Consider the following 26491-nt stretch of genomic DNA (forward strand, 5'->3'; position numbering starts at 1 on the left):
ATCTTGATCGTACATTTAAAATCTGATTATTAAATTTTTTAATTAAAAAAAAAGGTTCCACGGTTTTTCTAACAGAACTCCTTGAGTTTTGTTTATAGAACTATAGAACTCACCGAAAACTAAAAAATCCAACTAAAGTAAGTAGTTGAACAGTAATATGCTACGCGAAGTTAGCGAACAATTTTTTCAATTTTCGTTTTTTTGTATCAAATGACCAGAACTATTGTTGAAAACTATCAGGAACTATAGAACTCAGTTAGATGCAAATAGAACTCCATCTAATTTTCGATGTGTTGAGAAATGATATGCTAAGTTCTCACATATGAAAGGTGGAAGATATTCCAATCTATTGATGCAACCAGTTTCACTTAACCATCATAAGCAATTCACAACAAAATCTGAGGCCTACAGACGATACGTGATGCCTATCTGAACCATTGAACCCCGGGTCAGCGATTCCTCGCTCAGTCTGCCCTCGATGCATTAGACTTAGAAATTGCTTGCACTTCTTCACACAAGAATACTTTAGAGACAATCTTGAACATGGAAACGCCTATTCTTCAAATGACTCCCCGTCCTCTTGTATTGAAAGAATCTCTATTTCACGGAACCGAAACAAATACTCCCAAAGCACTTACATTAAATGACGTCAGTTACGAAACATTGGATATGTTTGAAACAGAATTTGGAAAGGAGGTCGCCCGAGATGCTCTTAGAAGTGAAATGTTTTCCCCGAGGAAGCTTGATCCCTTTTCGGACATCAGACATAAAAGAGGAATATTGAACTTTTTAGGAACAGTCCAAAAGACGATCTGTGGAATATGTCGACGTAGATGATTTAGAAATAATTAATGTAAATCTAGCCTCACTAAAAACTGCGACGGACACTCTAAATCTTGTGGCAAAATTCTTGCATATTAATCAGGTCCAAATTAACACCTTGAATGCAAACCAGGTCAAACTCAAACAGTCACTAGAAAACATATAGGGACGATTAAAATTATTAAAAATAGAAAGAAATGTAATGCTTATGTATCATGAGTACACGGAAGCCGTAACTCTAACTCTATTCAAAATTAAGGAATTGCAACGTTTATGTGATTTAGTGATGACTGCTATCCAACTAGGGAAATATGGCATTTGTTTGGAGAGATAACGATAGAGACTGGATCGTTGATGTAGGATCCGCGAATTAGTGATGAATGACTGTATAGCGAGGAACCGGGATGAGGATTGAAATAGATTGTGTTTAATTATCAATGAAGGATATTTTATTCGAGAAAGATACAAAGCGATATGATTTGTATCGCAAGAGAACGGAACGACAACTGAGGATTTACAAGGCGATAATACAAATAGATGATACACAGACATGATTTCGCAACAGTGGAGAATAGGACATAAGATGAAGAGCTGATTTGTTTTGAGTCGTGACACAGGCAAGCGGCTAGATTTGAGGTGAAGAGGACAGGTAAACATTGCACGCGAGTGTGAGTACCTATGTGAGGATGATTTCAAATAGCGAGTGAAATGAGAATGTGATGAGTGCGAAATACTTTTGTTCAAAATTGTACATCGCTACTTTGCCAAAACAGTGTTATTGATAATACTCTTTTCACTCCATAGGAAGTAATGACGGCTCTTCGAGCTTTCGACGCTCATAACAAAAAGATGCTAATATCCATTAAATGGAAAAATTACGAGCAATTTATTAGAATAAGCGATGTAATGATAACTACTGATAGAGGCAAACTTATTTATATACTCACTTTGCCTGACTCAGACAAGGAACCGTGGATAATGATCGAGAATACCCCGGTACTAGTAAAAATGAATAATAGTTATGTAACACCTAGCCCAACGTATGCTTTAAAATTAACACCAAACGATTATTTAAGAGAAGTCACTTTTCCTGAATTAAAACAAATAACCGATTATTTTATTGCTAGTTACCATGGTGTGGCACATCGTGACGATACGATAGAACTCTGCGAAAAATTAACCAATCCCATACCAAGTGAATGTACCTTCAGTCGCTTTCTCCTAATAGATATCGCTAAAAAGCAAATGCAAGGTACACAAATGATTTTACCCTCGAAGCCAATTGACGTAACCGTAACATGTTCCCCAAAGCAAAGTTTTACCATCCAAATTGCCAAGCCGTCTCTTATAACCACGAACCGAAGCTGTGAACTTCACACTTCAGATACACGAGTCAAGTTGAACATAGAATACATGACTTCTCAATTAATTGAACTACATACCGATGCGATTTCCCCGTTGGATAAATTTGTAACAGGCTGGGAAGTTGTACTGAACTATACATATATATAATATACAGGCCAAACATAAGAGAATCGTGCCGCTTGAAAATTCGCCTGAAAATCTATCTCAAAAGTATTCACGAGACTCCTGACTTGAAAGTAATTATTTCGATTCAATTTGATTTTTCGACTATTTTCATACTTTGCGTGCTTACAATGACCTTGTGTTGTAGGTTGTTAAATTTGTCTTAAAGTCAGTAATAATATCGTGGAAAAAAATACATAGTTCCATTTAAAAAAGTGGAGTTGACCTTGACGTAGCTTCAGTGCCTCCACCGAAAAAATAATAGGATGTCGGCCTTTTCAAACAATATAACTTTCGTATGAAACTTTTTTCAGTATCACCAACAGTTTGAGTGCTATTGCTCTGTCACACTTTAAATGCCCCACCCTGTATATGTATGAGCCTTATATGAGTACTGCGAGATCAATGGACTGCATATAAATGTGGATAACACTAAAATAGTACTCTTCCAGAAAGAAGGGCATGGACACGGAAGAAAGAATGAGAAATTTCAGTTAGTTGATAGGTTTATAGAATTTTTGGCCGTTTTCAGACAAGTAATGAAACGAATTATAAAGGTAATTGGGATAAGAGAAGAAAGGTAAACATCTTTCAAACCCATCGTAAAGTTACTTACTCGTGGAAATAAGCCTCGCGGTTTTTTTCAAAACTTAGGTAGGAGAAGGTTAACTAATTGGTTACTGAGGATGTATTTCACCCCAAAAATTTTTTCTCGTAGCGCCCCTGAATTGCTGTAATTTTGACTAGGAAAATTGAGAGAGCTTTTTTCGCGATCCTTGAACAATACCTAGATATTTCTTTTTATATTCTTGGAATTCATTGTTGAACCAGGATATCACTTTTTTGGAGCTGGGGTGATTTCACCCCGTCCAACCGTTATGCGATTCTAATGATGCGTAACCAATTACAGTTAAAGTTGGCAAAAGGAAGAAAGTTCTTTTAATTTTAATAATAATTCGACTGGATCATACCGATAAAAAATATATTCTTTGCGCCGATAGGTAGTTTGGATTTAAGGGAAAATGTAACTCAAGAAAGTTTGGTTGGTAATGAACAGGTATTATTAAAGAAGTATGCAAAATACCTTCTTCGGCTTGATGAAGAAAAAGGAATACTCACTTCCTCACTTATTTTTTATGGCCACTTGAACTTGAGTGATCAGGTCCAGAATTATTTGAAGTTACCTGGAACGGATCAAGCTAATATATGGATGTATAGGCACATGGTCACGGGCTATCTCCTCTTATTCATTGTATACGCAGGCTGTTGCCAAGCTTATAATACCATTTATATTTAGATTTAGACGATACACGTTCGGAGTCAGACTGAGCAATACAACTTGTTAGTTTTTATATATCCGTACTTATATGTATCGTTCTAATCCACACATCATAATTATTGGTTCATGCCACTCATCTACCTCGAAAGGGGTAAGTTCACTTTGATATATCTTCTGTACAATTTGGATTATTTTTGACAGCTGTTTCTTCTGTTTCATTACAATTAGCGTTCCGCTTGTTTCACTCACTTCGCCTCCGTATGATTGGGCATTTTGGGGATGAGGATTTTTGTACCGCACTCCGCTTTCTAATGTTGTTCCACGAAGCAGAACAATTATCGTAAATAACATCTTGCTACATGTTTTAACGATATTGTCGTACAATATTGTATATTCAATCTATGAAGCACCTGTTATTTATTGTAATCCTTTTCGATGTAGATTAAGGCCATGTAAATTATCACGAACAAATTTTTATGGAGTTGTAAGATAAATTGTACTGATGTAAATCTTATCATGTCGGCTATTCTTTGTTATTGCTATTAGTCATTATGAACGAAAGTTCTACGAAATTATGAGCTAGATTGCCCTGCTACTGTACCTTTTATCATATCGCATATTTCTTTGTTAATGGTTTCTAATTGTTGTTCTTTCGTCTTTATACAATTTTAAAGGCATTCCTTCTTTATTTTCCAAATTATGTACCGAACTATTTCGCAACATCATTATCCCAATGGTCTGTAATAATTTAATATTAATGTACTATTTGCGCATATATGAATATCTTGATCCTAAGGAAATGATAAATCTTACACATTCGCATCTTCTATTGATTATTCCAGCCCGGAGAGCTCTTGTCTATAATAAATTCTGCATTGTTTTACTCAATCGTGTATATAACTATAATTATAGAATATAACCTGTCGCAATAAACAAATAAATATTACACACCTTTACCGCTCAAGATTCTAAAAATACGATGTTAAATTCGGCTCTCAAGTGTGCACAATACAAGAGTTATATTACACTCAATGTACTACAAAATTGTGGATGGTAAATATTGTAATTATTGCAACGAGTTAAATTATTTAGGGCACCTGCTTATGTTGTATACAAAGGTAGAGGGCAAGTACATTGAACTTGAACTACTGATTATATATATAATTTCTTCGATTTTTTTGCCACTTTTGAGCGGCCCTACAATCAGGTTATCAAAAAAGTTATTAAACTGATTTTTCAAGCGAAATAATAGTCAATAAGAAATATTTGTAACAATAATAGCATGAAATCCTTTGTAATTCAAATTGAAGTGATACAATAAAATTATATTCGAAGTATGAATAATTTCTCGCATTAATTCTTCAATTTTTTATGTTTCCGTTTAAATTGCAATAACGTTATTGTCGTTTCAAATAAATCGATTATCTCTTAATGATCACTATAAATGACGATTTATGCGGGAAAATCATCCTTCTTTCGCTCATCACAGAATGGCAATATTCAAAATTATTTATCAATTTATTATGCATAAAGTTACATACGCAAGCTCAGTTAGGTTTGACGTCTGAGATTGGTATTCTTGTGTTTAGATTAATGTTAACTTTTGAAGTATCAGGGTTCACTTCCGGCTCGTCATAGTCGTCCGGAATAGGATGTGGTACTACACCAGTAATATTTTTTTCCTTCTGTTGTATTTCTTTAAACGAAGCTTTAATATTATCCAGTGCTGTTTCAAGTGCGATTTTGATTTCACCGAATTCGTCGGACACCATGCCGATGCGGTTCATTAAAACGTTCAAATTTTCGTGAACTTGATATGTACGTTTCGACATATCTGTCACCTGTAAAAGAAGAATTGAATACAATTTCGCAATATCTTATTTACAAAACTATTTCAGAATTTTTATAAAAATGATCCATTTGAAAAACTGCAGATTATTGGCGCACAGATGAGATACTATTTATATCGTGAGTGATATGTCTTTGAAAACTGAATTAACTGGGGGGTTGTTTCTTTAGTTTTCACTAATCCCTGTGAAAAGGGACCATTTCGAAGCAGCGTGATAAATTCGTAAAATATACTAGTGCAGACGATATTTTTTTTGGGCTTGTGGTTGGTTAAACTTTGAATCATTTACTGTATGTTTTATTCTTAACTGGAGCTCACTATGAATGCGTCGAATAAATAGGGTTTCCCATATGGATCCCATACTATTTTTTGAGACGTACCTTTTGGGTCTATATAGCAAAGTTAAATATAAATTTCATTTCGTGTTATGAAGCAAAGAAAATCTACGGACGGTATCTCAACAGTTTTCTGAGATGCAAGATTCGGCTGCACCTCGGAATTCTGTTGCAGAACAACAAAACTTTTGTAGATACTAATTGTAAATGGATCTTTTCATTATACTGAATTTTATTTAAATACACAGATTGATATCGGAAAAAGACTCCTGAACCAAAAAAGCACCTTGAAAGTTGACAATCAAATCTCTACTTTTTGCCATGTCCTGAATATCTCGGAAAATTATACAACTTATGTAAGAACTGAGATTCGAGGAATTTTTTTAAGAATTTTATTTTTTTCGATGCGTAAAATCAGCAGTGATGCATGTGCAAATTTCGTGTCCTCAATTGTTTTCCGGTGCGGTTTTACAGTACCATGAAAATCCTTTAATTTAATTCGTGTCACAGATCATGATGAGGCTAACATTTCACCAGGCTTGCACGAATGGTTCGGAAATATTTGCTTAAAAGTACAGGCTGGTGATAATAATCGCGACAAAACATTAAATTTAAATCGATGATGTATACATATGAACACGGATTCTGAAACAGCTAATTTTTTCCTTATTCAGCGTTTGAACTTTTGTAATTCGAATAGTGGTAAAATCGATAATTATGAATATAAAGTTGGAGTTGAAAATTTATAGAGTTATAGAAAATAATAAAGCTGTAAATACACGCAAACCCAGTTTTTCTAATAATTTTAAAAATTGGGAAGAATTTTCAACTCGGAACTGACGAGAATAAAGGATCATATCATACGTTTTCGATCCCACTTTAATTCCGTGAAATCATATTTGGTTACGAGATCAAGATTTAATTCTCAGACAAGGAAATATCAGTTCCACGTTCAGCCGACGTTGGCTTAACAACCGGGCCAGCATGGTGTTATCATTGGCAATGCTGGGCCAACGTTAACAATTTGAATTACTCGACGTTTGGATGCAACTGTTGAGCCAATTATGGTTTAACGAAAACATTCGCTGGCCCATAGTTGCAAGGATGGTGATAATTGACGGTTGGGTGAAACTAGTGGGCCAACGAAAGCCCGATTATAAAGCGTTGGCACTGCACGCTGGGAATACAATATGGTTATGGTTGTTTTGTCATCACACGACGGCCGCCAAAACCCATGGGTTAAGAAGACGGACGATGAATTGTGCTGGTTAAAGTTTTGGTTTTGTTTCTCAATTACATTGAAGAAATTACAAACCTGGGTTTCTATTCCGTCTATGGTCGAAGTTGTATCATTGACGTACACTTCGTTCTTCTGATGAAGTTTCTCTAGTATTGCAGCATTTTGAGACATCGTTTGATACATCGCATGTATTTCTCTCCAAACCTGGAATTATTATATATGTCATTAAATTTATTGAGGCTGGCTAGTTATAAACACACGATTCCAAAAACGTTATACTTCAAATCGAAAGATATGTTACGAGAAAAACTTACCGTAAGAATTTCATTTTCGACTTTAGTCGTCAAGTTTGCCAGAGCCTTACTTTGATTTCCGATGATATTGTTTGAAACTGCGCTAATTTTCTCGTCAAAGTTATCATTAAATACTGTATTTTGGTCTTTGATCAATGTCTTAACACCCGTAATAATCTGGTGGATTCCAATTTCCACCTTCGTTCCTGTATCTATTACGTTGTCTACCGTAGACTCCATCACGGCTTGACCCTGAGTAAGGAGTGCTAATTCCTTATTCACACTCTCTGAATTCATGGCGAAATCTGACCTGTCGTAAGTAAAGAGTAATAAATATGATTTTACAAATCTTTTGCCAGATACATTCGACTTTGAGACTGCAATACGTAACATTACCAATTGTCGAACCTTGGGTTGTACACAACTCACAATTATTTCGTGTAATCGATGTTATAGCAATCATTACTAAGAGTTGCAAGAACATATTCTCCGGCGAATTATCCTGGCGTAAAATGAACAATATTCGCATATTTGTGTTTAGCATCGTATATAAAAATTGGATATTTAATATTTTTGTGTACGAATGACACGTACAAGGTCTTGTTAATAACCAAAATAAGTGATACCAAATTCAAGTAGTTACTAAACTGACCATAGCCAAATACGATTCAAACATAACCAATATGTGAAAAGTCTCTGCTATGAAATCGAAAAATGACGTCAAATGATCTGTGATCATTTATTCCCTCTGTAAATAGCACTCAATTGAATTTTTTCCATGCCACAACTAGCGTGGACTAGTACTCAGAACTTATTTGTGATTTTATTGTTTCATATTCGCCACGTTTGAATCGTATTTCGTGGTAGTTAGTTTTCACTGGCCATGTCAAATTAAAGCAACTAATTTTCACAATTATCGAAACCTTATACGCATCATTTACGCCGAACAGTCGCAGATAGCGGAATTATACAGGTAATGCTCATGTACGAAAACATCAACAAATTACTTATCTTACGGTACAATAACGCCAACCAATATAATAAAAGGTCAGTTGTACAAAATTATTGTGAGATGAAAGAGATATGAGTTTCGGCAACCCAAGAGTTTTGCTCATGATAAGAACCGTGGTACGTAACTGATTGTGAGTTTGGGCAAAACTTTATAAGCCCATACTCTGAGAGCGCATAATTTACTCTTAAAAATAGAGTGACCAATTTTCCGACATTCCTGAAATTACGGGATGGAACGACTGACAGTCGTGTACAGTTAGGTCCCTCACCAAAAGTATTTTTTCAAATTTTCAGAACCAATTGAGGAGGAAGGGGTGGGCAGCTAGCCCAACATCCTTCGATCAGGATATGAGAGGTGGCAAAGGGTGTAAATCTCCATCCGGCAGGAACCGAGCTTCCTTGATTTCGCGATTTTAACGACTTCCCCGCTGCAATTTATTAAAGGGAGGAAAATTAAGTTTTTTCGAAATGGAGATGACGATGGTTGCCTTAGATTTTTACAGATAACGGAACAGTTGCATTTATTTTTATATTTTGCAAATTATCTTTACTATCTTTACTATCATGTGAACTGCATTAATTGTTATTTCATGTTGTATTATATGGAGTGTTGAAGTTTTAGAAAACGTTAATAGTAAGACCTTTATAAACGATTTTGGCAATTGAAATTAAGAGCTGTTGTTTCTTGGGCGTTTGTTAGCAAACTATTTTGTTTTCCAGTACTACGGGTTTATGTCTAGGGGGACAGGCTGCTTGGTGTGGGTACTTCAGCTCTCTAGCTTGAGAAAGCATGCTGCGTCGCTTTCAAGTGATTTTTACGGAAAATTACCATAGATTTTTGTGATGCAACAATTTCTTTGTCGGATACTATGGATGTACAATACATTGATTAACATCTTCCATCCTGCGGTAGGCATTGCTTTCATTCTCCAACGAACAATAAGTTCAAACACTTAAAACCTTGGACCTTGGTTAAGTACTTATAATTAGTATCTGGAAGGCATACAAATCTCACGATAATTGATCAGTATGGTGTGTTAAAATGTAAAGTTTCACAGAACTGAGGATCGTTCACGCTCTAAGATTTGGCGTTGTCAACGCGGTTTCGCAAACAAACTCTGAGCTTAGAGGATAGCAAACAAATTAGATTTTTGAGTATTAGAAAGCAGGGATATTCCTTACTGTAAGGGATGAGCAACTACCAATAAATCGTTGATGGTAGTCTGAGGCATTTTTGATTCCTACTGCATAGATGGGAAGTCATACTTGTAACAAGAATGCGTATCATAAATCCGGAAGTAAATGCAGTCTCTGCTAGCTCACGAAGTCACAATTTACAACGAGATTCCAAATAATTCAAAGAACGGGTCGATACAAGCGAAATACCGAACGCAACTATAACAACATTAAAGTAGTACGCCGTTCGTATTATGCAGTCTAACCGAAAAATACTTATACAAAGTTATTTCTACAACCATTAAATAGAACTAAGTATCTTTGTAAGCTAGAATAATAAAAATCAAATCTTTAATTGATTAGAATAAATGTAATAAACTATAATCAGGGAGAAACAGTTTGTCCGTTCGGTTTCGTCGCACCCTGCGTCCCAGAAAGTGATGTAATGCCGAAAAGAAATTCGTACCCAAGAACATCGGGTTTGGTAATTAACCCTCCAACAGCCACGTAGTTTTTTACTCACGTTGCCGGCCAACGTGGGCGATTTTGTCCTGGGCTCTCTTTTCCTCACTTAGGGCTTTTCAAAAATTTCCCAACAATTCAGGTCATCAGTTTTAGGTGCCTACTTTATATTCCGATCATTGGGTTTACCAAATTTTCAATTAGTTGACTAGTGGAAATTGTTACACATGAAAAATTTCCGAGACACTGATAAGTAGAAAGTCACGGCGGACAAGAAAAAAAAAGCTGGTCAATCTTCAAATTGAAGATCAACTCGAACTTGAACAGAGTTGAGAGTGAGACTTTATCCCTGATGTTGAGTCTTATTCTAGTCCAGTCATTTGAGGATTTCAAATTGTATAAATTTGGAACAACAATTTTCATTCACGAGTCGCCGGGGGGGGGGGGGTAGTCCAAATCCAGATTTTCGAGAATCCACTCTTCGTCGTTCGGTCACCATATCGAATTTAAGGGTGAATTTTCTTATTTGTTACATTAGTCGTTTATTTTCAACTTCACAGTAAAAATGCCAAAACCAAATCTGAAGTACATATTATTTTCTACAATTTTAGACACTACTATTTTTTCTCTGTGATCGATAATTTTTCAGTTTGACCCGAAGGGAGGGAGGGCGAGGGATTTGATTATTGCATTATCTCGTTTGTTGTTGACTTTTACATAAAAATGATATTGGACAAACTTGCAGGAAATGAATTTCCTACAATTTTTATTTCTATTATTTTTTCTCCGAGGCCGATATTTTTAGATTTAAACCTGAGAGAGGGGGTCTAAAATTTAATTATTGAAATATCTCATTTGCTTCACCATGTACTTCGATTTTGAAGGTAAAAGGTAAAAAAAAAAAAAAAAACTCTGCTGAGCAAGTAACTATAATTCGCCACAAAGGCAACCGTGGATAACTCACGAGCCATCACTAACTCATTATAAATCAGATATGGTGTCATTTCGGTGATGTTTGTATCGTAAAAACCATGCAGCTAGAGATGGCTATCTTGCTGCAATGGAGACTTCTCAACGGCCAAGATTATCCGAATGCTAATGAACATTTTGGTGGGAATATGAATTTTCACCATAGTTAATCTTGAGACAGATTACTTGACACATTCGGAATATCATGACAACATTAAGTGACGATACTTCGATTATCATCATATTAAATTTTCATGTTGTGCTAGTCGCGGTTATGTAATTTTTATCAAGATTCGATCCAGTTACTCAAATAAAAACATTTCACATAATACCTACAGTCTTGTTTGTGGGACGCTTGAAGTAAGGAATATTATCAAATTTCTGTAATAAGCACAGTAACTCTTCTTGTCTCACCTTAGGTCTGCAACACTGTTTTTGATTTTTTCTTCACTTTCACAGACTTGATTCCTTAATCCGTCAATTTCATTGGTAAGTGAACCTGCCAACGTATGCTGAGTTCCTTTTACTGCCTCCTTTATTTCGAGATGACGAGCTTCAACCTCAGATACCCTTCAAATAAAACACTAATTATTCTTGGATAACATTTCCTTTGATTCCACTCATGTGCATCGCTTCGCGTATTTACAAGTCTCAAACAATCTCTTCAGCGCTATTATACTACTTCGAGTAGTTCGTAAAGCGAAAACATTTTATAGTTTTTCTGATTTTGTAATGGGGTAATTCAAAATTGTTAAGTCAGTGATACAAGGTCATCAATACTACCCTCCACGATATTTCAATCTCAAGTTTGAAAAAAGTACACATACTAAATACTTCAGATCGTACGAGCTTCGAAAAAAGTAACTGAAGCCGAAAGATGGCATAGGGGTGGATACATTTTTTCGAAAAATCCGGTCCTTTGAATATAATGTGAAACAGTTAGTAACAATGAAAAGCGTGTGAGCAAATGAATCCGAAACACTCCGAGTAAAGTCGATTTGCTTCATTGTAAGGATCGGAGTTAGGGACATTCAAAGATAAAAATGCGTGAGCTAAAGTTGTAAATTTAACCCTTGAAAATTTGATAATCATTTGTATAAATGTAAAAAAAATCCACTACAAACTTCAATCCAGCTGGGCTATAGATTAACCGAATTCGAGTTCGATCTGAGAAATTTTTTTTTGGGTCGAGTCCATTAAGAAATAATACCAAATGGTGATTTATGCCGACATATGACCTTTGTTCTTACGTTAATTGGAAATTTTTATTTTTAAAAACTTTCAATTTGTTAATTTGTTAAGCGCAAGTGGTTCATCGCTTTTGACTGCATATTCAATTGAAATCGTTTTAAACACAGAAAGACATATATCATACAGAGCCAATTACATTACCCACTACTGATTAATACTCAATAACAGCCTAAAACAATCATGGTTTTTTTATGTTGTTGCGTTCAAAATCGTAACCTACTGCGACGTATAAATCTCGTCATTACTAAGAAATTATGTCGTTCCAAAGCCCGCTATTGTTGAATTTGACGATCCATAAACATATGCAAGATCAATATCAAAAGACCGCATACTAAACTTCATGAAAATGCATTCAGGATGCCATCCCAAGAGTGAACAAATTCTGAAAAGTGTGTAGCTGCCACTTTATAACCAGATATCACGGGCGATTGAACAGTTGTTGTCACCCCGTCACCGAATACTCAATTTTTCACGAAAATAGCCACCCGATCAATTAGACATTATACTGATTCTGGACACATCGCTTGTTGTAATTAAAATTAGAAATCTTCTTAATATTATCACATACATAATGAAAAGGCTGAAAACTATAACCGATGAATTGCGCTTTGAAGTTAAAGATAAATTTTTTGATCGACGTGACACGTTTTGTAATGAAAAGTCTATAAGATATTTCGTAATCGAGTCTTCAATCTCAAAATATGACAAGGTGGGGAAATTCTTCTGCAAGTATTAAGTATTGCTGTAAAAATTGTTAAATTACGGATTGAAGGAACACACGAGCTCTCTTAGAATTTGTAACGTAGAACATTCTATGTTGATCAAGCTGTCGGCAACATAAAATGTAGACAGGGGAAATAGCTGTGGTATAATACATCTTTAAATTACTGTTGATCGTTGAAATTGATTCTTAGCTCGTTTACTCTTGAAATTCTTGAAAAACATCAAATATTTTGAACTAACTGCTACTGCGTACTGCAATAGAATAAAAGGGATAGAAACTATCTTACGTTGGTAAAACTTGGACACGGTTCGCAATGCCTTCCAAATGTTCGGTAACTGTTCCAAGTGTTTCATTCTGCTGTTGCAGAATTAATCCGACGTTAACCATTTGCTCCATAGTTTCGTTTTTGTCCTTTTCGGAGATCTCGTGATCTTTTTCGAGAGATGTTTCGATGTCTGTAATTCTACCGCTTATGTTTTGTACCTGTGTAAAATTCATACAATGGTGAAATTGCCTGATAAAAAGTTCACTGACAGGATCCTGTACTTGCATGATATGTAAAATAATCGTTTGTATATTTTTATAATTTTGATAATATCAAAGTCATTTTTTGTTCAAGACAGGATTCAACTGTTGTTAAGTCATCAACAGACTGTCAATCTAATTACCAACTGGAAATTAAATGATTTGGAAAAAGCATATAAGTCAAAAAAGCTTTACTTCGTCAATTACGGTCTGTAGTCTCTCATATTGAACAGCAATGTTATCGTCACTTTTATTGGCCATCCTGCTAACGCCAAATTCAATCCTTGCAACTTGTTCTATTAAATGTTCTTCTGTATCGTTTATCTTGGATATTATATCTAACATCAATGTGGATTCAGGAGTTGTCGATGGTGTAGTTAGTTCAGTACGTTCACTCATTTCGGACATTTTAGTTTTCATTTCCTTGAACTGTGTTTCCAGAAATTTCTCCAACTTTTCTACCAAATCCACGGTTTTCTGCAACTGGATTCTTTCTCTTTCGTCTTTCTAGATTAGGACAACACAAAGGAGAAAATATTCTTATGAAAACGTATGATAAAATATCTTTTGTCAAGGCTAAATAGTTCCTCAGAATCAAATACATATACATACTTTAGACTATCCAGTATATTGAAATTTACTTATTTCGTGGCTACTTCGAGTTCAAAATTTAACTGTTATCTCAACCTAATAGTATTTTATCTGTAAATCCTGACTATTAACATTATATTATTATACACGAATGTATCTGATGATTGTACTGACTTGAAAATTGGAATGTACTCTCAATGTGCATGCGGTTAAATATTCTTTGTTTAATTCAGACTAATCATAAGTCTCTTAGAATCAGACAGTGCAAATAACAATTCCGCGCTTGTCAAAATTTATAAAAATTCGGCCAAACGTTGCAAAAATGTATAGTCATACGATGCATCAGCTAAGTCGACCTGGGTATCGAGTGTATGGGAATATTGTAGTGCATTTTAGGACGAGTTAACATTACTAACATTGATATAGGGATGCGATTCTCAAAAACATTATTTCACAGCTTTAAGATTGTCTGCAAGATTCGGTAAGCGATGCAGAACGTACTCATATTTGCAAACTCAGCGCCTATACAAAGTCATTTAATAGGCGTGAAATTGTGATTTTTCTTTCAGTATTTCGTTACGTTAACGTTAGCAATTACAATCTCGGAATTTGAGAGCCTTCACTGACTAAAACTAATGTCACTATTAGTCCAAACAGCATTGATAGTCTCCAAGGATATAAGCTATGTATTCTCTTTTATTTTATCGGTCTCACTTTTTAGAGTTTTACTAAGATAGCGCAATAGATGATTTCATGTCAATTTGAATACGATCATCAATCCGTTGAAATTTTACTGTTCAGTTTACTATAGACGGAAATCGATAATTTTACGATGATATTATTATTATTATCTCAATGTACTGCCGTTATTATATAATAGATAGAGTTAAAATAACTTTTCAACGTATTTTCAGAAAAAAACATCACAGTTTCCCACCCTCCCCATCACTGATATTATATATAACCATCCTTCTACTCCCCCCCACCCCCCTGGCGGCTCTCTGGGTCAGTGATTTCTAACTACAATACTGTCTGTTCATGCGATGGAATATGTGCCACACTTCATAGCAGCGAGGTCAACGAACGGAACGTGTTCATATAACGATGACTTCTATGAAAGAAAAATGTTTCGTTGGTAAACTTGAAGACCATGTGGAGTTTCATTTAATTATAATCTTTGACAGACTTACTAAATTTTTGATATTCAGCTTCAATAGCTTACGAATATTGCGATTCCACTTTCAGAAATCTATTACATTCCGAACACTTCACCTGTACAGTCAGACTTACTACTTATGTAAACTAGATCGTGTTAACATTTAAAGAGAAGAAATCAACGGTGAAAAAAAGTAAGATTCGGTGACAATACTTTGATCCACAATGTATAAATATAGGTTTATTGGATGAAATCGGGCTCAACATATTTTCCGACACCGGTATAAGTATAAACGTGACTATGATATCAACTAAAAGTAAATTAGGGTTCATGGCTGATATTTGCATTTATTTAGGCTATATAATGTTGGGAGAGTAAACAAAAGGCCACCTTTTTTGACGATAATATTTTATTCAATAGGCCTTGAGTGCCGACTTATTATGAGTGCAGGGAATTTCAAACAGTTTCGTCCAGCGTTGAACGGTCACTATTCAACAGTTTTCTCAATTTCAGTACACAATATAAGTACTTTTAACCAGAATCATAAGTCTTTTTCTATGTATATTTCCCACCGTTTCGAAGTTAAAAATCATTAGACTTAAGATTTTCCGAGCAAATGTTGAATAGATGTGTAAAAATTACATCAAACTCTACACCAAATGACAAACATTATAAAACCGTACAGGAAGTGGTTTCTTCGTTGGTTTAGATATAAATTATTTAATACTGCTACAACTCAATTACTGTTCTAGATTTTTGGGGGCCAGTTTATAAACAAATGTGCAGAAAATTACATCAAATTCTACACAATATGGCTATAATTTCGAAGAATAAAGAAACTTCTTTTGCCTGAAATATTTTCAATTTCCCCTACAATATTCTGTAATTCTTTTCCAGATTTGTCAGAGCTCCGGAAAAATCTCGAACAATAAATTGAATGGTAACCGTGATGAATAATTTATAAATTATCGACGAATTACGAACTTTTAGCAGGCTTAAAAATTTTGCAATTCTGCATAGAATTTTCTGTAGTTCTTGCAGCTTATAATAAATGACCAGAAGATTAGAAGTTTGACAGCTTTTGGCTTTGGAACGGTGAGGGATATCGAAAATAAAATTACGGGTGGTCGTATTTGAGAGGACTACACTATACGCTGAGGTCGTAACAAAATCAGGAATCGTGACCGCCCGATGCCAGGTGAAACCGTATAGAATTTCTCAGAGAGAACCACCTCTTACTTACCTGCGAAATGAGCTGCTCAATTCCAGATATCCGATCCTCGATTTTCGTGAAATGTGTCGTGATCGTGTCAAGAACGGACGCTTTTTGAACTAAAGTTCCCACAGCCTCGTTCATATGTTCTGTTGCTTGACGGTCACGAAGTTCATGTCGTTCTAATTTCTGACTATTAATCCGCATTGCGTGTGCTAATTTGAGTATAGCATCTTTAATCACGCTATCGGGGCTAGAAAAAAGTAATTAATTTTTGATTCCGTCGGAATATAATTGCGACAATTGTCTCCGATTCTGGAAAATATTGTTGATTACAATACTGTAACGAAGTGCAATGACTTTCGACCAGCTAAAAATATCAATTACGTTCTACCGATAAAAGCCGTTCAGTTATTAAATTGCAATTGAACATCGAAGTGTTAATCAAAAAAACTACGATCAATATAAGTACAAATACCACCATATGATATGATCTGCTATATAAATAAATTCCTTGTTTGCGTATTTAAAACTGATTGCATGAAACACTTCAAAATGGACACGAAACTAGGCTTATTGAGAAAAATATTTCATATTCGTATCAGGTAAGATACTTTTTGTAATTACTATTGAAACTGTACGTACCATACTTCTTTCGCAATTGCAGCGTTGACGTAAAGGCATAGCACCATCACCCCTGCTACCGAAACCCGCATCTTCATTTGCGTACTTCAGTCAAGATGAAGTCTAAAAGCGAAACCGAATGAAATAATTCCATTATGATTACCGTTTCAGTAAATTCACCAGGAGATATCAGTCTATTTATTGCAGTATTTCACTGATATCTTTAGAACTTAAAAGCAGATTGTCGTATTATGATGGATTTGTTTAAATACAAGCTTCGCGCCACGGCTGCGATTCCTGGTAATACCTACATTGAAATGTTATCACATGTCATAATCATTGAACACACGCGAATATTACTAAAATTGTGTGGGTCCTGACATTTTCTCTCTGCGTTTCGCAGGTTCAAGATTACTGCAAGTTACGTACGTTCATCTGTATCAACGGCATTGGAAAATGTCCTCATGACGTCAGAGCCTTGTTGTCAGTGCTATTTAATCACCTGATAGCCTAAGTTTTCAATTTTAATGACGGCAAATTGTAATTCTCGAGGTTTCAAATTACTCATGTGACAGAAATTAAAGAAACGCAATCAATAATATACCTGTTCTACTATCCGTGCGCGAAAAAACACTGTCAATGTTTAGCTGTCACCTGGGCTATATTGGTTTGACTTTTTCCATCAGATTACGCAGTGCACAGTGACAATCCCAATATTCGGATAGTTATGACATGCAATGATCAAATTTTTGTTCATTACCACAAAACACAATCAGCGTACACGTTTCAATATTTGCACAAGAGTGAGCGTAAATTTTTGATCGAATCCGCACAAAGATCACGCAAATAAATTGCTCATTCACTGCAAAACTTTCCATATTTATCATGACAATTTTGATACGTCGTGATATGGTGCACAACTATGGGGTACTCGCTAATTAATATCAGATACTGAAAATAATTTCCGCCACATCCATACTACAACTGGTAATATGTTTTGACGTAGTTATTTTGCATGTGGTGCTATCTGGGTTGTGTTTAGATAAGAGTAGACTCGGTCACTAGAAATGACCTTTAGAGTGCGGCTGGAGCATTATCATTTTCTTGGAAATTCCACTACAAACACTTTTACTTCAGTGCTATAGAGTAAGAAAACACCGTATACATACGCATAGAAAAGATAATAGTACATTTTTTTGTATGTGCTAAAAGTTTAAAAGTACTTCGCGACTAACCTTCTGACGGGTACCTAAGTAACGGAGACCGGGAAAAAATAATCCTCCTAAAGAAAAATCCACTAGATTGATAAAATACGGTTACATCTCATGTCAATTCCACCACCTTTTGGCTATAATTTTTAATTTTCAGAGATTTTATAAGATGCTACTATTGCTGTAATTAGCAAAACAGCGCTCCGATGCAAAATGATCGTTTACCTCGTGCCGCGGGGCAAAATAGTCACCACGAGATGTTTATTTTTTCATGTCGTGATATTGATACATATTCACGTTTCGAAATAAATTAATTATCCATTGCCGGCAGCTTTTATTACAGCGCAGGGGTTTTATTTTGTGAAGACATGGGTTTTTACCGTAACGTTTCATTTGTTACAAGCATGTTTTGTACCACTTCGATTGTTGGTTCGCGTAATCAACGGTTTTGGAATGTAAGCTCTGTACAATCGGAATTGGGGGGTTAGGCCACTGTAGAAATATCAAAAAATTGTTTTTCGTTAAATTTTTTTAAAAAATGCTTTGATACCTTAAAAATGACATACTCGAAAGATTAAGGTGGGAAAAATATGAAAGGAATCGTAGATGCTAAGCCGTATGAGAATTTTACAGTGCTCAAGAAAGAATACCTTGACCACGTGCAAAAAAGGATGAGCACCCGATTGCGTACTTTAAAAAAAAAAGTGAAAGGCCTTGGCGGAAAAGGAAAGTTAACCGGAAAGCTAATGGCTTGTTTAACTATTTATTACGGATTAGCAATCCAAAGAAATACTGAATCATTTTTCCGTACCGAAAACTTTAAACGCGTTTTTCTTGAAACTACACTTTTCAAGTCGTCCGCACTCATAACTCGAGCACAAACAACAAAAGAGAACAAATCTTGACCGATGGTCTTGAAATTTTAACTGTATATTCACAATTACATTCTGCACAGAAGTACCAAGGATTTTCCCGATGTATTACATGTTTTTTTTTTTTGAACATTTTCTGGACGATTTTTATTTTTGGTACTTTAAACTTATATTTAAAAAATGCGCCGTTTTTTTCAAAAATTCAAATATCAAAAAAAAAAAAAAAAAAAACCTACGCAGTTCTGTAGCTATTATGTGTATAATCGAGAAAAAAATTTTGACTGACTGTAAATTAAAAATTGCAGCTACAGTTGGCCCGACCGCGCGCCTTTGAAAAAGAAGGCTTCGTCGAAGAAAAGCTTTGCAGCCGCCATGTTCATTTATACTACTTTGAAAAAAATTATTTATCCAGTTTACGATATGCACAATGAAGGACCCTTTTCAGAAATTTGATTTGTTCGATTGTCCCGCTGAAAAAAAATCCCAAAATATGCTGACTTTTTCCCGCGCTATAGTGGCCTTACCCCTTAATGGCGGCACGGGTATTGTAAGCCCATCCCGAAAACGTACTGATTAAGAACCCAATGGTGAACGGTCGCCGGTTATGTTTCATTTGAGTTACCTATGTTCGTTTTGGCCCGGCCCATGAATAACCATTTTGCTCCAAACGCAAAGTATAATTCAACCCCACGTACTGTGCCATCATCGACACGAAAAATGTATGCACACAATGTGACCCATATGTATGCTCATCTATATAATACGGTTATTGTTCGGATCCTGATAAGGGAAAGATTTGCGTGACACAAATAATAGAACACTTGCATTACAAGAGTATGCGATTGAAGTAAGCCCAGTTATCTCTCATCTGCAGTAACACGCACGGCTGCTTTGTTGTACTTACATCATTTATTTACGTTGGTCGCGACACGTACACTGTGCATAATTGAAATTATGATCTGATAGCGGATTGGCTTAAACTTTGATACGATCGTTTTGCCCTACGGAATCATTTTGCCTCGTTTTACCCTAGATATTCTTCAAGTTTCAAGTAGAGAGATACTGATTTGCTTTGCATTTTGGTAGATGAAAACTTCTGCGGAAAAATCAGAAAATGAAAATTAGGCCCTCGTGGATTTGCCCAACTACTGAGAATAAGAATAAAATATATTCGGTTGTTGTGAATAAAGCTTGCGTTCATACACGTGTACAAGAAGTAGAAAAGTAGATTGAAAATATATTGTTAGAAAGTATTGAAATCGAAAACATGAGAGTTCTGTATCAATGATTTATTGGACATAAACAAAAATCGAAAGTATTTAACGAAAAATAATTGAGCCATAATGATAAGAATTTTAAATACAAATTCATTCGCAAAAATCCATGTGAACATTTTTTTTTAGACAGAAGGATGGTGATCACGTAGAAGTAAGGACACAAAAAATGACAAATCTATATCTAAAGGTTAAATAAAAAAAATAATTTGGGAAATCAATGACATCTACACATTAGACAGATAACCTACAGATTCAAAGAAATTCTGACTCAGTGAAAATTAAAATTTCATCAGCTGGGTACAAAATTTAGATTTTTAGCTATAGTTCTCAGACTTTAACGTGATCTAATTTCCAAGAATCGCACACAACAATATCAATTTAGCTGCACTTTGTAGCTCTGTTTATTTTCTATAAGTTCAACCGCCTATCAAAATATCGTCAGTATCACATAAAATATGAAGAAAAGTCCTCGCCGGTAGCAAGGATTTCGAGAATATACGACATTTATACAAATAATATATTTCATGTGTGTTTACAAGCGAACTGTATAAATTTTGCACAATTTCAGTTTTAAAGAACGCTAGTTATTGTTTGCAATTAACAAATTGTTGTTAATAAGGTTGTAAACATTTTATCAGTGCATAGCATTCAATAAAGCCTTACAAATTCAGACATGGCATCGTTAACTCGAAAAATTTGAAAAAAGAATACATTTATTTTATGCATAATCGCTTTTATTCCAATAAAAATTGTTTAACTCCGAATGAATTCAAGAAATTTATACATTTTTGAATGGTTTTTAGCGCTACACGATGGTACATTTTTGAAAATTGCAGTTTAATTGTGTTCTTCTGACTACTTTTAATTGACATATTGTTGCAACATAACATAACCAGTATTCAACGCCATTAATTACAATCATCGCTTAATTCAAATGTTTATGTTATATGCTCCATACCGTGAAGTGGGAGGAAGGGCAATCAAAATTTTTTATGGAAAAACGGTTGATTCAAAACGTGTCCACAGTGTCGGTGACTTCGATGAGGGACTTTATATTATGCACTTGTAAATCGATTGTGTTAAATTTAATAATGGTGAAGTTTTGCGATCATAGACAAACAAAGGGTACGTTCAAATGAATAATAAAAATTTCGCCAATAATTATTTCTCAAAAAAATAACACTAAATCATTATGATAAGAAGAAAAATATTGTTTGAAGTTCAATGCAGTTAGTAATTGTTGTAAAGTACAATTACAATATGTTTTGTTTTTATGAATCCAGGGTTCAAGACGAAAAAAAAATAAGTCTCGACTTTTCCGGCATTTCCAAAAGAATAATATTTTTTTTCTTAATGAAGAAAATTGAAAATTTGAACTTCAAAGCACATTCGATTTAAAAAATAATTCCCCATTTACCGAAATAAAGACGGACGTAATCTCGGACTCTTGAAATTATGTCGATCCTACGAATTATACCTGTAGTATTTGTAATTCAAATTCCTATCGCATATTTGCCAGATCGAGTCGAATTTATGTACAATTTATTCTATGCGTTGCAAAATGAATGTTTGGGAATCGATTAACATTCGAAGAGTGTACGGTTAATCAATTATGGAAATCATCTAGATACCAGGGTGTGACTGACCAAAAAATTCACAAATGTGTAGTAGAGTGGTCTTTAGAGAGGTAGTTTTTGAATTGCGACTGTCCTACCTCTTAAACCTGCTCCAAATGATTCAAAAGTAATTCCCTAATGTTTTTAGATCTTGACCTCAACTCTAACTGCTCCACCCAACAGGATGGATTTCCGCATTTCAAATACACAATCTTATTGAACATTATTGCTTCATTGATAAAATATACCCTGAAAATGTGTCCGAAACACGTGTGTTTTACATGGGGAAATCCATCCGATTGGCGGGAGGGGTTAGCGTTGAGATAAACCTGTGAAAAAATTAGAGAGTCATTTTCTAATTGTTTGGAGCTAATTTGGGGGGTAGGACAGTCGAAATTCAAAAATGACCTTTTTAAGGACACCCTAATGTGTAGCCGTGATGGTAGTTGATCGTTCGATTTTACCTTGAATTTTTGGGGAATACGGGGGATTTTTCTTTCAACGAGGTATCTACTTCCGGCTGTAGTATCGGGCGAATGAGGTCATGATCATATAAAATAGGGACGATTTTTATATATGATATCCAAGAAAACGTCACTTTATACTTAATACTAGCACGAAGGAGATAAAATGTAACATTAAGTAGGAATTTTAAAATGAAATTACAAAATCAGTTTAATGGAACAAAAATAAAATTCATTATATTACTCCTTTACATATCGTTGTGAAAGTCGTTCCATCGTTGCGGGAAAAAAATGTAACACGAAGTAAGAATTTTAAAATGAAATTGTAAAACCATTCATTTTGACTGGTCTGGCAGTTCTAATGTTAACAAATCTTACTGAAATTTGCGTATTGCTTTACTTGTGCCCCGAAAGTAAGGTCGAAGACGGAAAGAGAGTCCGTGAGTTTACGTTTCATAATTTAAATCTCCGAAATAGGAAAAATAAATTTCAATACATTAATCATTTTCAAGTTCTGATAAGAAAGCCACGCACCTTACTGGCGAGTCATAATATACTAGACATTAAAATGTACGATCGATTTCGATATCTTAGTGAAATTTGCGAATCGAGAATTGGCGAATTACCCAACAAAGCAGGTATAATTTTTTCATACCCTTACGCGAGTTCCATTGCAGACAACATTTTTGGATGTATGTCTTTGTACTCAAATAATTTTTTTACGCTAGATTTTATTTTTAAGACACTCTGTTTTATGAAATTTGATCTAACATAAGTGGTATTTTGCATACACACGGTTTAAATTGCGCATACCATGATCACAATACATATACGTTATATATACCAAAACTTTTGATTTCGGAAGTATTGTGAATATTTAAATTATTGAAAAAACCATAAAAAAAAATCAGCATCTGTTAAACGTGCTAGAATGCAATAATAATTTGTCTGAAGTACGAGTATACTTAAAATTACACTGTACAGGTACTTTCCATCGGAAAAAAGGGTTTACGTATGATATGTAGAATCGAGCAGATTGAAAAAAATACAACTAACAGCGCAACTTGCGGACAATCGTCAAAGATTACAGTCGATAAACTTTGGAAAAATATGTATAAACAACCATTGCCTTTTCTACCAGTTATATAAGAAATAAACAAGATCAGAGTCTATCTATTTTTCATCTGTCGTAGCTTGCGTAATTGATGCCGATTTTTTATGGAGTTATTCTTCTTTGTCAAGCGGCACAGTAGCATTAAACGTCAAGTACATTCCACTGTATTCCGTGACGGAACATATTTTTGATGTGTTCCCGAAGACTCTCGTGGGAAACGGGACGAAATATTTTTTACATTTCGGATGATTTAACCATTCATATACCTTAAAAAATTATAATTATGAACATCGATACAACGTGTTGTCAGATACGTTTAAAAGAATTTATCAAGTTTCAGTCTTCGGTAAATTTTATTTTTAGTATGAATTAGTTCAGTAACTGTTGTCACTACTGTTTTGTCAATCCTATGATTTGACGATATTTACACTTGCTTTCTATTTTCATTATACGGAGTCCAGCGTAACAATGACATGACACATGTTTGTACGACCATTGGCGGTAGAATACCAACGGCAGTCAGTCTACTGGGCTTTCCTGTGATAGACGCAAAGGGGGTGAGGAAGATGGTGAACCCAGGCCCACCCAAGCGCATTAAGGTGTCACAAAAAATTACCCGGGGTCGACCTTCTTTACTCACTTTTTTATAAACGGTGCGACTGAAGTTGTGCGATACATTTTTATACAATATAAATTTGAATTCTTTATAAACGGAGAATTTTCACGATGCTGATATTATACTAATTAACTGATTAGCAGTCATCACAGTTTCTTTTTTTATTAACAAAAGATTTTAACGGAGTAATAACGCCTTTGATCAATAATGACACTATAAATAGCATGTCTACAATGCCGGTTATTAAATTAATGTAGACAGCTGGTGTTTGGAAAAATTATGATTTCGGAAGTAATTCACTTGGTTTAAATGGTTGATATGAAAATTTAAATATTCGAAACTTTGTACTTAGTACTGCGAAACACTGGTGAGTACTTACTTTTATATTGTAGTATTCAACTGGAGACTGCGTTCTTCTTAAAACTGAGACGTTACCAGAGCGTCTGCAGGCTTCAGCTCTGCAGGATGAACTGGACTCGGTGCCATTAGATAACCGCTTGTTCGGCTATCTAAAAAATGGTACAGAAAAAAGTGTGTGTGTAGCACCATCTGGTATTCGGTACAAGAAGTCAGGCAACTGTCACTGTTATCACTGATCGTGAGTGTGCTCGTTTATGCATTTCTAGTGGCAGCCTGGGAACTCATTGGTAGTTTCCACTTTATTCTCGAACGCGATTGGCTTGAAACAGTAGACTTATGGTTCTGCACAAAGGAATTTACTCACTGGCTACAGCACTCTATATACTGCGATCATTTGCTTAATCACAACCGAGAGATCGGAAGATGCATAATCTCCACGCGGCGTTTAAAAACACTTCAGGAGTAGAGTACATTTATATTGAATAATTCATTTGTATTTTCGCTTGACTAAAGTTACAATCGGGTGAAAATTCAGGCTTGAGGATGATTCGCTTAGGCTGTGTGTGTGTTAACCCATTCGCTTTTTTGTATACGACAGTGTACGATCTTGATTTTTGTTTTATACGATTTTCTCGCGACATACTGCACATTAAATTATTGTCAAGTAAATGAAATAAGGGTAAATTTTTTGGACAAATCGATTGCTGCTTCATTTTGTAGAACTATTGTTGCATTGAGAGAAAAACATAAATTTTGAAAATAACTCTCAATTTCTGAAACATGTCCAAAAAATCTCAAAATCGTCCAGAAAGTGTTTCTTTAATGGAATAAAGGCGTTTCGAGTTATTATTTTAGTTTTAAAATGAACGGGTCAAGGTTCCTCTTATAGAGACGAAACACAATGAAGAAATATTTAGCTCCAAAATTAGCCTGTTACAAATGTTGTGAATAATTGTTAGCAACATGCTGATATTTGAACGCATGCGCTCATCGACCCCAATACTAATCGTAAGTTGCGTCTTCAATGTTGGAAGTGATATGCGTTCATGCGTTAGCGGCACGCAGTCACACAAGCAAATGACAAAGTGTAAGAAACCTCATCGTAGTTATGTTGCTTGTCTTCGGTTAGATTTTCAATTCAAATATTACACATTCAATTGATATTTATATTTGTATTGTGTGATGAAAAAATATTTAATTACAAACTACTTTTGTAATGGGCAATTTACAAAAATTCAATTACTAATTAATTACTTCTGTGCTTAATATGTATACGAGGTATTCCATGCCAACTGAGAGGAAATTTTCCCTGACCCCCGCCAATTTGCTTCATTATTTTTTATATGATTCTACAACCTAAAAAAAGCACTCACCATTTTTTTCAAATTTTCGTCCCAACCATTCCTTTTTAAAAAATGTTACAAACATAACATATGTTTTGTATACGTACACTCAGAGAAAATTGTGGTTATCTTTACCATAAAAAATAGTGTGCTCAGGGGACAATACGAATTTATGGTTAATAGAACTTATTGCATTATGTTGTTCCGAACTATGAATTTATGGTTACATCTGACAAAAGTTGCATAGTTAACGGTACGATACGAAGACCTGACCATATGTGTATAGACGGTGAAACTATGTTCGTATGATCTTGTCTAACGAATTATTGTATCAGCATTAACCATATTTAAGTCTAGTTACACTATCTATAAAATTCTAAAAAACTATAATATTGGGTCGCACACACCATTAAATGTGTTGTTCCAATCATGATGTAGATTCGTTGCAAAATATTGTATGCCAGTATAACTATAGTAATTGTATTGGCTGACTGTGAAATTTAGTTATTGATACAATATCTTATAGTTGATCATGTGCGCATCAATGGTGAAACTGACTAAAAAGAACGGC

The 26491-nt window shown here is 34.8% G+C and overlaps 1 protein-coding gene across 3 annotated transcripts; it reads right to left on the reverse strand.

The window, feature by feature from the left end:
* Positions 1–5127: 5127 nt before the first annotated feature.
* On the reverse strand, positions 5128–24683 carry LOC124214975 (myosin heavy chain, clone 203-like). 3 transcript variants are annotated; one of them, XM_046617796.2, is made up of 9 exons: positions 24597–24683; positions 17069–17170; positions 16454–16676; positions 13659–13970; positions 13225–13421; positions 11378–11533; positions 7367–7655; positions 7128–7256; positions 5128–5469 (listed from the first exon to the last, which is right to left on the reverse strand). In XM_046617796.2, exons 2-9 carry the CDS (start codon positions 17143–17145, stop codon positions 5176–5178), a joined length of 1677 nt encoding a protein of 558 aa, XP_046473752.1. In that variant the 5' UTR covers positions 17146–17170; positions 24597–24683; the 3' UTR covers positions 5128–5175. The 3 variants fall into 3 exon arrangements, with proteins under 3 accessions (XP_046473752.1, XP_046473754.1, XP_046473753.1); XM_046617798.2 differs by lacking the exon at positions 24597–24683 and adding an exon at positions 17808–18015; XM_046617797.2 differs by lacking the exon at positions 24597–24683 and adding an exon at positions 17652–17670.
* Between the last annotated feature and the right edge of the window lie 1808 nt (positions 24684–26491).

Source organism: Neodiprion pinetum, chromosome 3, assembly GCF_021155775.2.
Source record: "Neodiprion pinetum isolate iyNeoPine1 chromosome 3, iyNeoPine1.2, whole genome shotgun sequence".
Lineage (NCBI taxonomy): Eukaryota > Metazoa > Arthropoda > Insecta > Hymenoptera > Diprionidae > Neodiprion > Neodiprion pinetum.